The sequence below is a fragment of the Sinocyclocheilus anshuiensis genome, unplaced genomic scaffold (assembly GCF_001515605.1).
Source record: "Sinocyclocheilus anshuiensis isolate Anshui unplaced genomic scaffold, SAMN03320099.WGS_v1.1 scaffold1094, whole genome shotgun sequence".
Taxonomy (NCBI): domain Eukaryota; kingdom Metazoa; phylum Chordata; class Actinopteri; order Cypriniformes; family Cyprinidae; genus Sinocyclocheilus; species Sinocyclocheilus anshuiensis.
Window position 1 is genome coordinate 882,848 of NW_015536578.1, and position 18,042 is coordinate 900,889.

General features: G+C 37.9%; 1 protein-coding gene across 4 annotated transcripts in view; it reads right to left on the reverse strand.

Annotated features, from left to right (window-relative positions):
* Window positions 1–18,042, reverse strand: part of LOC107702946 (unconventional myosin-XVI-like) — a 57,210-nt gene that overhangs the window by 17,003 nt on the left and 22,165 nt on the right. For 2 of the 4 annotated variants that reach the window (XM_016505416.1, XM_016505423.1), the window contains exon 2: window positions 10,596–10,856. In XM_016505416.1, the coding sequence (XP_016360902.1) occupies window positions 10,596–10,856 (261 nt within the window). Of the gene's footprint in view, window positions 1–7,503; window positions 7,922–8,062; window positions 8,128–10,595; window positions 10,857–18,042 lie in introns of those variants that run through there. The other 2 variants (XR_001635806.1, XR_001635805.1) reach the window with 2 other exon arrangements.

Consider the following 18,042-nt stretch of genomic DNA (forward strand, 5'->3'; position numbering starts at 1 on the left):
TTATAACTTTTGACCACAAGGTGGCGCTGCACCCAAACTTTTTGAGTACCATCAGGGCATGGTGTCGAAGATGCATACCGAGTTTCGTAACGACAAGTCAATGCGTTCATAAAATATTGCATATTATGACAAAATTCAAAATGTCCGACGCCCAAAATGGCTGACATGGGAAAATTTGATATGGTTCGACTCGGCATGATGCACCGAATCTAAAGAGACCTGTTTTGTGATTTTTGGCCAAACCATTCAGAAGTTATAAGCAAAAATATGCATTTTTTATATCTCCTGACCACTAGGGGGCACTGCGCCGAAACACTGCAGGTAGTCTCAGGTCATGCTTGTTATAACACACACCAAGTTTGGTCTCAATACGCCAAACCGTTGCGGAGATATAGCCTCACATCCATTTTTACGTGTTTTTCGTAGAATTCCTTCGTGCGTTATTCGAGAACGGTTGGACAAATCAACCTGAATTCCATAACTTTTTGCCAGCATGGTCTGAAGATGATCTGAGCCAATTTTGGTGAGAATCAGACAAACCGTCTAGGACGAGTTCGACAAAGTAAGTTTTACAAACAATTAAAAATAGCGAAAAAATTAAACCTTGCGATTTTTGAATTTTGGTGTTCATTCGACTCGGCATGAGCCAAGGATTCACAAGAAAAAAGAATTTCCCATTTGTGCCTTACGGTTCAAAAGTTATTAGCATAAATAAATTGCAACTTTGGACAAGTGGTGGCGCTAGAGAGTTGGAGTTAGAGACTCCAAACTTGCTGTGGTTAATGTTGAGACTGTCCTCTATCAGTGTGCCAAATTTCACAACTTTCCCGCAAGCGGTTCTATGGGCTGCCATAGACTTGCGGCGGAAGAAGAAAAATTACGCTAACGGATACAATAGGTGCCACTGCACCTTCGGTGCTTGGCCCCTAAATATAACTCTGACTGGATTCGTCTGAAAGAAGAAAGTCATATACACCTAGGATGACTTCAGGGTGAGTAATTTATGGGCTAATTTAAATGTTTGGGTGAACTAACCCTTTAAGACATTTAATCTGCATATAAAACATAATAAAGGAGATACTCGTTTAATTTTTATTTTGTGTTTGACTGTTAAAATTGACTTATGTTGTTTGTAATATATTGGGCAAATTAAAAATACAGTGGTTAAATTCAAACATTTTTTTCTATTGCTCTGTTTTAAAAAAGGTTATTAAAAAAATTTCAATAATTATCAATACCGAACGATATGAAACATTGTATCGTTGATACATTTTTTAGCTATATCGCCCAGCCCTAAAATACACTACATAATCTCATTCAGAAATCATGTATATGACATCAGTATTAACGTTTCAATGCCCACATTTACTTCCATTTTTCAATGCCATTTTTTGCTGTTCAGAAGTTAATCTTGTTAATTATAGCCAACATACAGAAAGTTAACCAAACCTACCTGACTATGTGTAGCACCTGCTGCTCAGCATTTCTTGAAGGAACTGGACATTAGAAATAAAAGGCTGAAGTTTATTGGTCCCTTTTAACAAGGTCCCAGATAATTTATTTCTGACCTTAACAACTGTTTTGTTAATCTGTCAAAATGTATGTGTACCAACAACCTGCAATAAAAATGTATAGACCATATATAATCCTTTTTAATTAAATTTACGCAAGGTTTAATTCTTTTAAATGGACACACAACACCATCTGCAATGATACAACTGCCAAGCCTCAAAGGAAAGATGTTAAAGAATGACTGATAAGTAAGAATTCATCTAGTAACAAACTAGCATATAAAGCAGGTGCTAGATAATTAAATCAGTTAAAACCGTAGACTCGCAGCATTGAAGTTGAACTTTATTCCTCCATCTGTGTTAGTTCTTGCTAATTTCCATCTTGTCTCACAGAGCGAATGGCACATTGCTGGAATGCCACTAGCACTGCATCACAGTGGGCTGTGAGGGGCTTGTAAATGCTCTCATTCGCTCACTCCCAGAGCTCTGTCATTATTCCATTATCCTGACAGCCATTTTATGTTTCCTCCGCAAACCACCTGCCAAAATATGACCATGATATGTTACATCATTCCGCCCCATTCCACAGGCTTTCAGAAGTAGGACACAGCACTTCAATCTTAATCCTTGTGTAAAGCGACTACAGAGTCTCTTGAGGTTCAGGGAATCATTCCCAAGGGGCATTACTGATGAGATGATTCTAACCTCTTGGTCTTTTAGAATAATGGGCACTGTAGTCTGTGGTCATCTTTAATTTGCGTTGCAGAGATGAAATTATCATTTAGTGGCATTTACTGGGACCCTGAGGCACAGTGTGGTGGAAGGAGTGAAGCCCACCCATATGGTCTTTAAAAGGACTGCTGGGCAATATTTTTTTTTATGGGTAAAGATTATTCCAGTTGTCCTTGTGTCTGATATTTACATCTCAGCCTTACACCATAGATATTGATGGACGTTCCTGGAGATTTTTTTTAAGATCCCATTTCTTGTGAGACCTTGATCACACACAAGATTTGGTTTGTGGTAGATGTATATGATAAATGCAATAAATTGGAACAGCAAAGAAAAGTGTATGGAGCAACCTTTGTATGAATCTAGGTAAACAATTACAAAAGGCAAACAGTCACTATGCTTAACCCTGAAAAGTGACCCTGAAAAAGGCTTAACCCACAAATGCTTAAACCGTGACATTAAATAATAGAAACAAAATTTGGATTTGGAATTTGGAGCTCATATTGGAAAAATATAAAAATTCTATCCAGTGGCCCAAAGTGAGAAAAAATATTTTTACATGGCAAAAAAAGAGAGATTAAATTGTTATTAGAACAGATCTTTGGTTTAAAAATAAATCCCCTTTCTTAGTATTTTGTAAGATTTAGAAGTTAAGGCTGGAATACACTTTACACTACACGACTTTTAAAATCTGAACGGATTTTTTTTTTTTAAACACTAGGCATCATGCACTTACCGACTTTGAAAATAGTGACAAAAGAAAACTGTCCATCATACACAACACGGCTGAGGATCATACACTACCAGACTTTCAAGTTGTTCCGATCACAACAAACTCATGCAGAAACATGCGCCTTGTTGTGTTCTAAAATTGGCTGAAAATATAGAATATGTTTGATATCCTCCGATTGGATGGAATCATAGTCTGAAGCTAAAAATCGGAGTCTGTGACCATCAAACACTACACATTTTTTCTATGAAATCTGTCATCTCAAATCTGCAGACTGGCTCTGATTTTCGGCAACTAGAGTCAACTTCTCCAGATTGTAACACGGGGGAAATTGTGGCAAAAATTGTATAGTGTATTCAAGGCTTCAAAAAAAACTCCAATTTGTTGCCGTTCCGAAATGCAAATGCATGAAAGTTAAGTTTCTGATTCAGGTTTAGAGCGAGACAAATCCAGCATGATTTACTGCAAGTAAGTTAGCACAGATTCTGTGCTGCTCTGGAAAACCTTGTAATATAACAGCTATTGCACAGAATGAGACAGAGGCAGAATTACATTGGGATGGAATAAACTACATTTAAAGTCATTATCAAGCTCCTGTCAAGATTTTACATTTTATGGAGGCTACACTCATTGATGTAGGTCTACAATTTCAGTTTCTAATGACAGACAGCTGCTGAAAAGCCTGTAGTAGGGTACTGTGCTCAGTCTGGTTTGTACTTTAAGAAAAAAGTGTTTAAAATCTTTACACTTGCATGAGATCAAGACTCCTGTATCTGTAGCCTAATAAATGCTGTATATCTGTTGCCCCACTGTTTTGAAATCATTTATATGGGGAATAAGCGGAATAAAACACAGGGTACCAAAAGATTACTTAGATATCTTGATTTATCAAAGATAAGGGGTGATTGTAGGCATAAAGCAAAACAAAGAATCTAAAACCTCAAGGTGATGTTTTTTAGGTATTCAAGTTATATTAAAAGAAAAGGTTCTGACGTCCACCAAAGATGCAAAGCAAATTTTAAATTAATCAATCACAGTTACCGCATTTTCAGTTGTAGCGGACATTGTGTACAGGAGATATAGGTTAGTTCGTAAAGGAGAAAACACCAGACCGTCAGCAATGCCTTTGCAGTCTTTGCAGCGGTTTGACTAAATCAAAATTATTCTGGTACCTATTTGCAATGAATGTTTTAGAAATGATGACAAATTTTGTTCAAATTGGACAAACAGCCTATGACGAGTTGAAATGACAAAAATCTGAGATATACATTTTGTAGGCCTTGACTCAAGGATTTGTTTTGGATTTCTAGCCTTTTATGGTTATAGAGGTAAGAACCAAACCACAAATCATCTTATAATGGCACCACCGAGTTTCAGAAAGATGTGTTTCTGTGTGCCTGCCCCGAGTAGATGTGCACCATACTGCCAAGCTTGGCATCTCGAATGCCAAGACACTTTTACGACAGAAAACAAAACAAAAACTACAAAGATGAAGAAAATGAAGACAAAGAGGGAAAACAGCAGAAACACAATACGGTTCCAGTGCTGGAAGTTAACTTTGGTATCTGGACCCCCAAAACATCCTATAGTAGCTTAGGCTTTCAGACATGGGAGAATACGTAGGTGTGATTCTCAGAAGATTCATCAAACTGGCACTGAGAATAACATTCAGTACCAGCCTAATAACAGGCCAAGGCCTGCGGTAAGCACAGCTTCAATCAGCATTCAGAAACATCACATAAACCAATCCAACTGGAATTGATTTCATCGTTCTGTATTCTGAGAGCGCCATATGCTCCTGCTCCCACTCTCATACGGACCTGATCACGTTAAGACAATGAGATTGGAGGACCTCTAATAAGAAACGCACATCAACAGGTGCATGAAGATTATATTTAGAATTCAAACTGATATTGAAACCACTTACTAGAGGCCAAATGTTTATTTATGCCCTTTATTACATAGTATAGAGAGATGCTTTGGGTGGCTTACTGATCCAAGAATCGCTCAGAAAAGCAACAGAAATCCTCTCTGCAACAAGTCACACGATTTGAGGTGTCTAACACCTAAAGTTTTTGAACGGACTCTTAACCGAAGTATAAAAGGTACACAAGTATGAGCGAGTGTTGCTTACTTCTCCGCGACTCAAAGAAGCAACACTTTTTAATAGGCATAAAATCACACACACACACACACACACACACACACACACACATATGATAAAAGAGGAAAGGCTGTGGGTCTGCACTTCTATCATAGATTCATTAACATCTAACCTTGAGCTGATGTCACAGAAATGTGATGCTTCAGTTCACCACTGAGAAGCCGTGTGAACAGCGTGGGTGATAGCGGCTGAGAGGCAGAGTGTGTAATCTAATCGTGCCTCGGTATCACGGGTGTGTGATCCCCATCTCTCTCACGCCTCGGCACTCGACGCCGCATAAATGCAGAGTATCACATCTGCAACTGAGGAGCGAATGCTCATCTCAGAGATCAAATGACGCTACAGCTCTGCTTATTCGTGTGTGCTAGATCTGATTGTTTCAGTTACTTTCTCCAGGGCTCAGATCTGACAGAGTAAAATGTTTGGACACAGTCTATCAACCTTCATTTGTGTGCAATGCTACTATAATACCAACAATACATGCAAGAAAAATCAATGACATCATTCTATGAAAGCATATTCCATAGAAGTGAAAAAAAAATCCACTTGGATCCCACCTTAATCTCCACATAAGTCAAATTTGTTTGTAATGTGCAAAATATTTCCGTCTAGCATAGGGGTGTAACACAAATCTTTCCCCGTCAGTGAACTATCGTTTCCAAATGTGCCCCTTTCCACTCTGACCTCTGGAACAGCCCTAAATTCCTGATTATGTGGTATTTACACATTTTGACCAGTTTTACAATTAATTAAAGATGGGGGTGATGAGGAACACTGCTGATAGAGTTCCCAGGGTTCTTCGGGGATATCTTCAGCCTGAGGCTAAGATATAAATCCAGCATGCTGAAACTCAGAGTAGAAGAGTCAGTATTTTCACACATATAGGGTGCCTGTCACTGTGAAATATAAAACCAAAAATGGAGAGTATCTGCACACATATGCTACATATGTTGAGTGACACTTGCTGGTTGTCAAGTTACTGTGACACTGATAATGGTGTAGCTTAGTGGTTAAACATCTAGGCCGGTAACTGAAAAACATTGTAGTTCAAGTCCCAGAAGGGGCAAATCAATAGACCATCACGACGGTGTCATTCAGGAAGGCATTTAACCTTCCTCTAAGACGGGAATGACCCAATAAAATGTGCACTGCTAGTTGCTTAAGTACAAGCATCAGCTAAATTCCTAATCTCTAAAACTGGTGACAGGCACAGAGCTCGGTTAAAAGCACACATATTGTACACAAAACCAACTCCTCACCTTCCAAAAGTTTTGTTCGAGGCTCTAAATAGCAAGTAAACTAAATATTCACAAGCAGAACTTCATAGAGTGCTGCAGTGATAACATATTTTCTTTAGGCCAACCCAGAAGATAGCATCACCTTGGTTCCCTCAACAAAAACTCCATTGACTTTTGGATTGTTGCAGGAAATAAGCTCTGTGACCAACAAACATTTATGATGCTTACATACTTTGTTCATCAAGATAATCTTCACAAATGTACATAACTTTTATGACCTTGAAAGACTAAATACAATCATCAGAAATGCTAAAAGTAGGATTTAAACCAACTACACCACGGCTGCATGACTTCATCAAATTACCTAAGCTTCAGACAAATCTTCCAATCTATAAATAGTAACGTTTGAGTTTGAACAGTTGGCAAAAGCACAATTATAAACACAAGGCTGTAAAAGTAAACAAGTACATTTTTCTGTTTTCTGAAAACCTCTGTAGCCCCACTTAGCCACTTGTTAGCAAACGGCTTTCCAAGAAAGTAAAATCTAAAAAATAGGGTATTACTCATGTATTTTATGTTGTAGAATAAAAAGAGGAGGATCTTGAGCTTGGGTTAACCACAGGCCGTATTTCAGGCATTTAACCAAAAATCCATTCAAACAACCCATTGACTTTGGGATGACGGAACCAAAAATGCACTGAAGCACTCTATATTCTGCTTTTTAATTTATGTCTGTAAAGTAATCAGTAATTTTTACTTTTGGAAGACAGATATTCTGATTAACCTTTAAATAAATAAACAAATAAATACCACATATTTTTGCATGCACCAGTCTGAGACTGCCGTATAGAGATTGCCATAACATTATATGGATTCTTTTTTTTTTTCCACAATGAAATAAAAATAAATAACTATAGTTGGACCTGTGGGTGGTTCTTGGCCAGAACATGCTGCAATGTGGACTAGACTTCATACTGATAGTAAAACTCTGGCTGAAAACACAAATCCTTCGGGAGCAGTAACTAATGGTTTCCCTGCAATTAAATTTCTATAATGTTCTTGATAAATGTTCACATTATCTTTTTCCAGAGGCTTAAGTATTTAATAAGTTAATTTTCTGTGCACATGCATGAACCAGACACGGTGTCGGACATCAGCTTTCACTTTATGCAGTAGCCAAGCAACACTGACACATTAAACCAAAACACAGGCACGGAGCCATGAGAAATCAATATTCCTAGTCACCGACTGGTCAAAAGGCATTTGCGCAGGACGCTGATCGCGTTTGGATGAGCGATCAGAACAAAAGCCTAAGTCATTGCCAGTTTGGTAATTAGTGTTTAGTAGGTGGGCTAAAGTTGCCATTCATCCTCAGCCAAAGGTGCCATGTTTCCAACAGACGTTGCCACAGGAACACCAGCTGGTGCCATGGACCAGCTGAACCTGGCTGACAGCCAATAAGGCAGATGCACATGGTGACCTGCAAAGGCTGCTGGGATATCAGACACAGATTTACCCAGACAGCTGGGAAAATGGTTGGCAGGGACTGAGAGAAGGAAAGATATGAAGACGGAAAACGGCAGAGAAAGACAAAGGAACAGATGGATGAGTTTCAGCAGGTAGTAAAACATCACCACATACCAACACCAGCACCAATCAAACGGACCACCCTTTGCTAACCACTTACAATTATTCCCTGTAAAACTGGGGTGTCCAATCCTGCTCCTGGAGGTTTAGCTCCAACCAGCCCCAACACACCAGCCTGGAAGATTCTGATAATCCTGAAGACCTTGATTAGCTGGTTCAGGTGTGTTTGATTAGGATTGGATTAGACACCCCTGTCCTAAAATCATTCATTTAACTTCCACATTGTGACATTTCCAAATCAAATAGTTGAAATCCAACTTATTCAGATATAAAATGTCATACTTCAACTGTACAGCATCCGTAATAGTGGTCGGAAACATACCAAATAAAACATAATAGTAGACCTTTACCAACCAGTTACATTTTTTCAGTATTGTTTTTATTGCCTGTGTTTCCTGCTCTGTATTTTTTACAGCCATGAGAAAAGAAATCATATTTTTATTAAAGTTGCAAATTTGCAGCCTGAACTGAATGTGATTTAAAAAAAAAAATAATAATAATAATAATGACAAGAAAATATATCTTTGTATATCCTTGTGAGTCACAAAAACAACTATCACTCTTGCAGAAACATTAGTAAAACTTCAGCAAAATTCTGCAGGCGAAAAAGGCCTATTGGCAATAGAATAGTGAAGTATGAAGCACAGCTAAACTCACACAGAAGTCACTTTCAAACCAAGCAGTTATCTGTTGGTCAACACAGTGAATCTGAGTCACGAATTTAAGCCTGTTGCGAAATCCACATAGGGAAAACTTTTGCCCATACGCAAAAATCCCAATCATGTGGATTTCTATCGACTAGATTTCACCCACTAAAAATTAGCCAAACAATGGGAAACGTGACCACCCCTTTCTAAGCTGGTTTATTTCATGAATTCAGAAAGACTTAGGAACTCAGAAGTTACTGGTTGGAATCAGTCTGATGAATCCTTCAGTGAACAAGCTCCCCGAATCAATCAGACGTTATTACTTTCTGTGATGTCCGTCTTGAAATAAAGCAGATATTAAGCACTCAAGATTCATAAACTTAAAATCAGTAGCACTATTGACTGGTTGTTCATACGGCACAGTTAATTACCTCAGGGATTAATGAGTAATATCTGAATTAACCATTTAACCGTTTATAGTTTTAAATGTGTCATCAAAGGCCAACTGTACCATACAAATGAACAAACTGTGAAATGTAGAGGCTTCAGAACCAAGGAATACAGCCATCATGCCCAATTAAAAAGGGAAAAGCCTCATCGCTTGTATGGAAGTGCCGAGCAGATATAATAGATCAAACAGGTATTTTTTAAATAATTAATAATGTTTTGTTCCATTGTTTCTGGTTGTTCACCCCTAATCTGTATCATCTGGGAAATGAGTCTGTTTGACTTTAAAATGCAGTACTTTAAGCTCTGCTGGGTGATAAGTTTTATGTTGCCTTCAGATGGATGGCACAACATTAAAAAACGAGAGGCTTCTCACCTTTATCTTGCATAAGCAGAATAAGAACAGCACCGCCATTCCCAACCGCAAAGTCACGGAAAGGAATAGCTGACTTGGGTTGAATTCACTTAGCCTCTGTCATTGCTCATGATGCAGAAGGTGGCCGCTCAGTGATTGTCACCCTGTCTCACACAAGCTCCTTTCCCCCGCAAGCTCTTGATTAGAGTGGCAAGAGTGGCGCGGCACACTCTGAATATTAGCTTTTTGACTGGCCCATAATCAGCTTGAGGAATGATCTAATACTCGGCAGCTAAGCCACTCCTCTCAATCTCTCTGCAACACACTCACACACTCAAACAGACAACCCATTCCTTTTTAACTCTTTTCTTTTAGTGTCACTATTTAGATTATAGGTGCCTAAACTTTTTACTATGAAGGGCCAAAAACTTTAATGAGGTAAGGAGGGGAAAGTACATTTTCTTCAAGTACATATCTGTTCAAAAGTTTGGGAAGAATCTGCAGTAAAAATAAAGTGTATTGTGTGTACATTAGTAAGTCCCAGTCCCAACACTGAACTGACTTGAGCTAAATAATGACACTGTTGTCTTTTAGAGCCGTTTTACAGCTCTATAGTGTTTACTGTCTCTATAGTTTAGTTTCCATAATTGATTCTACTTCCCTGTTTATCTCTGTGAAGATGCTTTTACACAATATGTAAGTGCCATAGAAATAAACAGGTTTCTGCAGGTTTTGTGAAGGTAAATTTAAAACTTTAAGATCAAGTAAAGAAAGCAAATCTAATGACTAAATAAAAGGGGACACAAACAATTTGGAAAAAAAAAAAAAAGTAAGGTTATCATTAAAACAAGAAATATCTGCCAATAGGGAAAACAAGTTTAGGGAAACCATAAAAATGGGAAAACAAGTTTTTTTTGTTGCAATGCATGCAACATTTAATGCATGACTCCTCTACCTTTTTAAGGCCTCAATTTGTGAAAGTCTGAATGAAGACTTTAAGACCTTTTTAAAACCCGCAGAAACTCTGTTTTATTTACAAATTTTTAAAAAAATCATTTTTTTTGCAGTGTAGTTTGCAACAAGTAACCAAGATAACGGAACATAAACAGACATAGGTTTCTTACCCTCTTTGTCATCGTGTCGTATGATGGCGTCCTGGATGACATCTGAAAGCGTGAAGCTGATTCCTTTTTTTTTGCGGTTGGTGGACCGGGGCTTGGGGAAGCTCTGCTTCTGTAGCGTCCGCTCGCGCTCGTAGTAGACCCTCAGCTGCTCGCAACGCATGCGTCTGACCAGCCTCTGACGCTGGCCCAACGGCAGAGACTCCAGCAGACACTGGTCTATCTCCATGTTCTGCCTGAACACGTTACATAGCTGAAAACAACCTACACAGAGGGAAAGAGGAGAGGATGTGCAGATGGTTGAGGTAAGAGATATGAGGGAAGAGTGGAAGAGGGAAGAAGGAATAAAATCAGTTAACAAATACGTAGCATTTAGCTAGTAATAACATTTCACATGTTTTCAATTAAAGTTCTTTAATATATTTCTCAAGGTAAAGAGTGCCTTCAGATATTTCTTTTTTTAGAAATATAAATTATTCACAAATATCATCAAATGTTTTGGGGTTAAAAATCATACCACATGACATTTTACAACCTGAACTAACCTTGCTTTGTCATAAACCGGTCTCTCTATCTATAAATTATCTAATATTTTAAGAGACATATTGACCTTGACACACAGTCATGTGTCTCCAGGGCTCCTCTCCATGATATCATTTCCCTTTTTTTTGGGGGGGGGGGCCATTAAGTTTTGTTAATTCGAAAATGAATACTTTTCTTCAATAAGGAGTAATTAAATTGATCAAAGGTGACTGTAAATACATTTATAAAATACAAATGATACCAAGCATTCTGAATCAATCCTGATAAAACGGTATCCCAGTTTGCACAAACATATTAAGCAGCCCAACTGTTGTCAACATTGATAATAATAATAAGAAATGCTTCTTGAGCAGCAAATCAGCATATTAGAATGATTTCTAAAGGATCATGTGACAAAACTGGTGAAATTTCAGCTTTGCCATCACAGGAATAAATTCCATTTTAAAATCTATCCAAATAGAAAATAGTTATTTTAAATTGTAATATATTACAATATCACCATTTTCACTGTATTTTTAATTAAAGAAATGCAGCCTGGGTAAGTATAAGAGACTTCTTCAAAAGCAGCTTTTGAAATGGTAGTGCATTTTGGTCTAAGAAATTATAGTTTTTTAGCATGATTTAAGCTTAAAGTAGCAATTTATGATTATTATTATCAGATTTTACTGCTTTTAAGATTTTATCTTAAAATGTTAATGATACGTAATCTTGTCAAAAAAGTCTATGCTTTATCCAATCTGACGGCTTAGTGAAATTTAATTAATTTAATTATAATTCTGATAAATGTAATTCTGCTTTGAAAATGCGCACTGTGGCACTTTTGTCACACTATTTTCATCATACTATATTTGGGATGCACTAATTCTACTCTAGCATACTATATAGTACAGACAGTATATGAATTAGCATGCAGTCTTTATCTCCTCTGCTTAACTACTAAAGTCAGGATAAGACTGATGCCAGATAGACAGGTATGTATATTTCTCAAAGCTCAGTCCATTCAAATCTTATGTGGCACACTCTGCTAGCGTGTCCGTTTAACCTTGAGAGAGCCGAGACTCTCTCCACACACGGCACTAGACTAAATTATCATGACTCTGCATTTCTCCTGCAGTAGCATGGAACAAAGCCAACGCCATCCCTGTAAAGAACTGCTGAACGCTCTAGGATCTGGAAGGGGCTGTAAATAAAAGGAGAAAACTGCACCCACTGAGAGACATTTACTGTAGGTTATTGTAGGGCAGTTATTAAACAATTACTGGCATGAACCTCCAAGAGAACACAATTAAATAATTGGGTAAATTATGGAAATATGGAATAACAAACACTGCAGGATTATTAAACTTAATCCATTATTAACACAGAACTATATGTCCAAGCAAACAAATTGATGCAGCAGCCACTAAGCAAACTGAATCCACAGTAAAAAAGTGTCTCAACCCGTGATCAACTTTGATGCACCTTCATGAATTCTTCAGATATGACATCTCTGCTGTTGAGTTTAACTTTTATTATTATATAGTAGAGAGAGGATAGGTAATTAGTGGGGAAAGAGAAAATGTGCTCTGAATGTGACGCTAAAATAAGTTCAAATTTCACTCACAGACACAAGTGGATGTATTCACCATTTACATTTAAAAGGAAATTTGTATGCTGATAAATAATTAAAGGTTTAAAATGTTTGAGTCAAACTGGCTGCCCTTCTCCTCAAGGTTCATTTGCTGCAATCACAGAGCTGCTCAATCATTCTCTCACACTTTCCATCTATCCTCAGCCTGGAGCTGAGCCGGCGCCAGCCGCACACATCATGCATTATGAAGTCACTCACCACCCACCTCACCCGGAGAGAGATGAATAAGAAATATCTACAGAGAAGATGAGCTCACGTTAGAAGAGAGGCTGAGTGTGTGAGATCTCCAACTAAAAAAACTTTGGATGAATTACAAGGAGTTTATTTGACCTTGCTGATGCGGCCGCTTCTATCACAGCAATCACACGCACATCAATCCCCTCCCTCGAGGCTGTGTTTCAGGAACGACAGCAGGAAGAACGGCTTCTCTCTCTCCCTCTAAGACACGGCGTTGTGCAAATCTGTAATTACTCCGATAATTCAGGTCACCAGAAGCCCTTCAGCCAGGGAAATAAAAGTTTGAAAGTCTGCCTTTGTAGACAAATTAAAGAGGGAGCTCTTTCTGCTCTCTCTCTCCTATTCACACTCACACACCCACATTGTGTCATAATGTTTCACATGCCTGTTAAACCGAGCCAAAAACCCCACTGACAATACTGCACCTTTCCCAGGGTCACAATGCCAGCCATCATATTCTATTCTATTCTATACATGAAACGGCTTCTGATGAAGACCGAAGAATCAGTTCTATACAGTCAACTGAACCCATCGTGACAGAAATGATCTGTTCTGTTCTATTCTATGAACAGCATATAATGAGGACTGAAGAATCAATTCTATTCTATCCATTGTCATTCAATATATTGTGGTCGGTAAGAGTTTTTTGTGTTTTTGAAAGAAGTCTCTTATGCTCATCGAGGCTGCATTTATTTGATCAAAATAGTAAACATATTGCTACAATTTAAAATAACAATAACAAGAAACTTTTGGACTGTAGCATCATTAAAACCATATATTCTGTTTTATTCAAAAAACAGCTTCCAATGAAGAAAGACCCTTCTGTTTTATTCATTTAACAGAATCATCAGACGTCATACAGAGACATCATCGGTTCTATTAATGGAACAGCTTATGATCAAGACAAAAAGATCTACTATTTTCTGTTCCATTTGTGACCCTGGACCACAAAACCAGTCTTAAGTCGCTGGGGTATATTTGTAGCAATAGCCAAAAATGCATCGTATGGGTCAAAATGATTGCTTTTTATTTTATGCCAAAAAATCATTAGGATATTAAGTAAAGCTCATGTTCCATGAAGATATTTTGTAAATTTCCTACTGTAAATATATTAAAACTTCATTTTTGATTAGTAATATGCATTGCTAAGAACTTCATTTGGACAATTTAAAGGCAATTTTCTCAATATTTAGATTTTTTTGCACCCTCAGATTCCAGATTTTCAAATAGTTGTATCTCGGCCAAATATTGTCTTATCCTAACAAACCATACATCAATGGAAAGCTTATTTATTCAGCTTTCAGATGATGTATACACCAGTCAAACATGACTGGTTTGTGGTCCAGGGTCACATTTATTGATTCAACATAACCTCTTTTGTTATCAATTCCCAGAATCATCATCTGATGAAGACAGCAATATATATTCTATTCTGTTCCATTCATTTAACACAGGGGTAGGCAAGTTCGGTCCTAGAGAGCCGCAATCCTGCAGAGTTCAGCTCCAACGACTGCGGCTCTCTAGGACCGAACTTGCCTACCCCTGATTTAACAGAACTTGCACAAATTGCACAAATTATGTATTCTACTATATTCTACTTATAGAACTGTCACATATAAGGTCAAAAATCAATTGAATAGAACTTATAGTGTTTCCCAACCTTTTTCTTGGAGGCACACCAACAGTGCCTTCAATTTTTGGAACTCCTCCTAATCAAACACACCTGAGTTGGTTAGTAGAGGTCAGATAAAGGAGTCATCCAAAATTTGTTCTGTTGGTGTGCCTCCAGGAAGAGGGTTGGGAAACACAGCCTCAAAAGGCAGAACTCTATACCATTCTAGAGACAGATGGAACATGGAATGTGATGTGAACAACGGAAATTAAAATTCTGTTAGACAAAATGTCCATTCCACAACCTGTCCAAACTGCTTCTCTCAAAGTCCTTGTCCGTAAGAACATAAGAGGTCAGGCACATAACATTTAAAATGGCAATTTGATGTAATATACCAGTGTTTCCCAACCGGGGTGCTGCGGCACCCTGGGGTGCCGTCTGTCGAGAGCAGGGGTGCCGTGTAAAAAATCCTTTTTTAATATTTTTAAATTGCTAAAACGTTCAAAAAATAATCTATTATATAATATCCATTTCTGATGTCGCCAATAATTAGAGATGCACCGAAATTTCGGCTGCCGAAAATTATCATATCGATATCGGAATTATATCGTATCGACCGAAATTAAGAAATATATCGTGATATAAATTCTGGCCATATCGTCCAGCCCTAACTCATCATGACAGTAAAATATGGCATTCTAAGCCAATATACTGCAGTATTTCCTCTCTCAATCAGTAGAAAATATGGTTAACACCCGGTTATGCATGAAAAAAAAAAATTACCGTCATGTACCGTGAAACCGGGGTAATTTTGACCGAATATCTATAATTTTCAAATTATCATATCGAAGTTAGAAATTCAGATATTGTGACAAAATTAATTTTGTAGGGTGCCACAAGTTTGTTAATTTCCAAAGGGTGCCGCGACTAAAAAAAGGTTGGGAAACACTGTAATAGACTATGGGGACCTTTTATAGCTGTGAGTGAAAGTAGTGTTTCAGTAACCTAATTTGACTCCTAAACCATAAAAATGGAATACGACTGCTGAGCTCTGCTGGATCTCCAGGTCAATAGCGAAGAAAATGCATTAATATACTTAAACTTCAAAGACAATGGGCCTCATTCATGAAACATTCGTAAATATAGGAGTACATTCGGAGTAATTTGCGCGTAAAACGGACCTTCCCGAAAACTCTCCTACGAATTCACAAACACTTCGTACACATCAGATTTGATAGTTAAACATGTGTATGTTAATGAATTCCAATCATTCGTAAATAGGGCGCTTGTGCACGCTCATTCACAATTAGCATAATCCCCACCTATGAATTACAGATAGCAAATTGCTTGTCCAGGAACGCAGTGGAATATTCTGGTCTACTTTCTTAGGTTTGGCTCCAGTATATTGCATAAATGCAAAAAAAGACTAATAGGCCATATGCCTAACAATAAATATTCAATAACGTGTGTCCACCAGAGCATTTTTAGCCAGCTGAAAAAAAAAATGTCAGGCGCTCTTCTTAAAACGGCCAGCTGGTGGCGCTGGAGAACGCTTTGGTGGCACAGCGTTTTTCTAGCTGAGACACTTTGGTTGCTATGATTTGAAATATCCACGGCAGTAGCGTATTACTAGTATCTCATTTTGAAGAATATTACTGAATATAAAAATGCAGTAACCAGCAATATTAACTTCTCTAATGTTGTTCAGTTGTTGTAAAAGTGGTATGATTGGTCGGTGTAGTATTTGTCCCGCCCCTCCTCCATTGATTGGACGGCTGGGTAAAAAGTGACAGTGACAAGCGCTGCGTTTTACCCAAAGCTAAACAGTTTATCAACTCTCAGCTACAAAAAAATAAAAAATAAAAAAATTCCGGCCCAACGACCTTGTAAAATATTATAATGGCAGTGCATCAAATTCAGTGTCATCAGTTTGCCTAAATTAACACAGAACGTTTTACGCACCATTTACACGTGGTAGGGAGCAGGTGTAAATTTCTTTCCTACCAACTAACATTTTGAAAATACGAACATATTCATGAATTCGAATGTTTACGTCACAATGGCTTTACGAACGATTTACACAAAAATTCGTTCTGCTCGTGTTTCATGAATGAGGCCCATTGACTGTAAACTTTTTTCCAAAAAAAAAGAGCAGACAGCTAAAACTTTTTCTATTCATTTTTAAGTCAAATATATTATATTTCCACATTCAGATGTCAGAAGATCTTGAGGGAAAAACAGCCCTCTGAGCTGGTTATGAAGCTAAGTCAATGCTATGTTTTTAACACAAATATTGCTGAAGAAAATGCATCTTGGTTTATGGATGTTTAGGAGTTTTATTGGAAATCAAGACAAGTACTGATAAAGAAAATGTTTTTTGTGGGGTTTGAGAGGTGATGTACTCTCTGCTCGGAGTTGTGATGATAGAAAGAGAGCATGACTGATGCTTTCAATATGCTCCGGGAGAGATGACTATCTGCTTACAGCATCACACCTGTTACAAACGGACACTGAAGACGACATATGCCATCATTCAGCGAGGCAATTTGCTAAAGTCTGCTTTACTGTGTATTACACTGTGGGGCACATGTGAGGGGAGGGGTTGGATGCTAAAAGCGGCATATGGGATGCATGAACTAGAGAAAGGCAGTTTATAAGTTAAAAACAGCCCCAGGACAAAAGACAAAAACAGAGAAAGTGAGAGAAAGACAAACTGTTGATCCCAAACCACAACTGACGTAAGGCTAACAAGAACATGCCAAAGTGTAGGAGGACTCTGAATGATATCAGTTTAACGGTTAAATACCTCCTATTGCATACATAATCATGGTTTCCATATTTTAGATTAATAATAAAGTGACCAAAAGTAAGAAATACAACAAATGGGAACAGGAATTATGTAGCGACCAAAACAAAAAGAAATCAAAGTAAAAAAAAAACTATTTGAGACACAAAAAAGACACATTTGGCTGCTCTCTTCGCAGCATACGGTACAACTCATCCATTTAAAAAAAAAAAAAAAAAAAAAAAAAAAAAAAAAAAAAAAAAAAAAAAAAAAAAAAAAAAGTGTTAAAAGTGCATCTGTACCCCGTCTACCTCTGTCCTCCTGTGAGCAGTCGTTGTAGTTGACAGGTTTGCGAGGCCGTTTGCCTTTGCCAAGGTGACGAGCGAGATCTTCCTGCTGCTGCTCATAATGATGGCGCAACAGTTTCTCCCAGTAATCAGGATCTACACTCTCTTCCTGCTTAATGATCTCTCTATCCACATCCTCCTCCTGACAGAGACACACCATATGATCTCCATATTCATACATGAGACACAAAGACACCACACACAGTCGCAATCCCACAAACTCACCTCCTCATCCTCATCTTTGACCACATACCGGGCCACCTTAAAAGAGCTGAGGTATTCATTAATACTCTGCA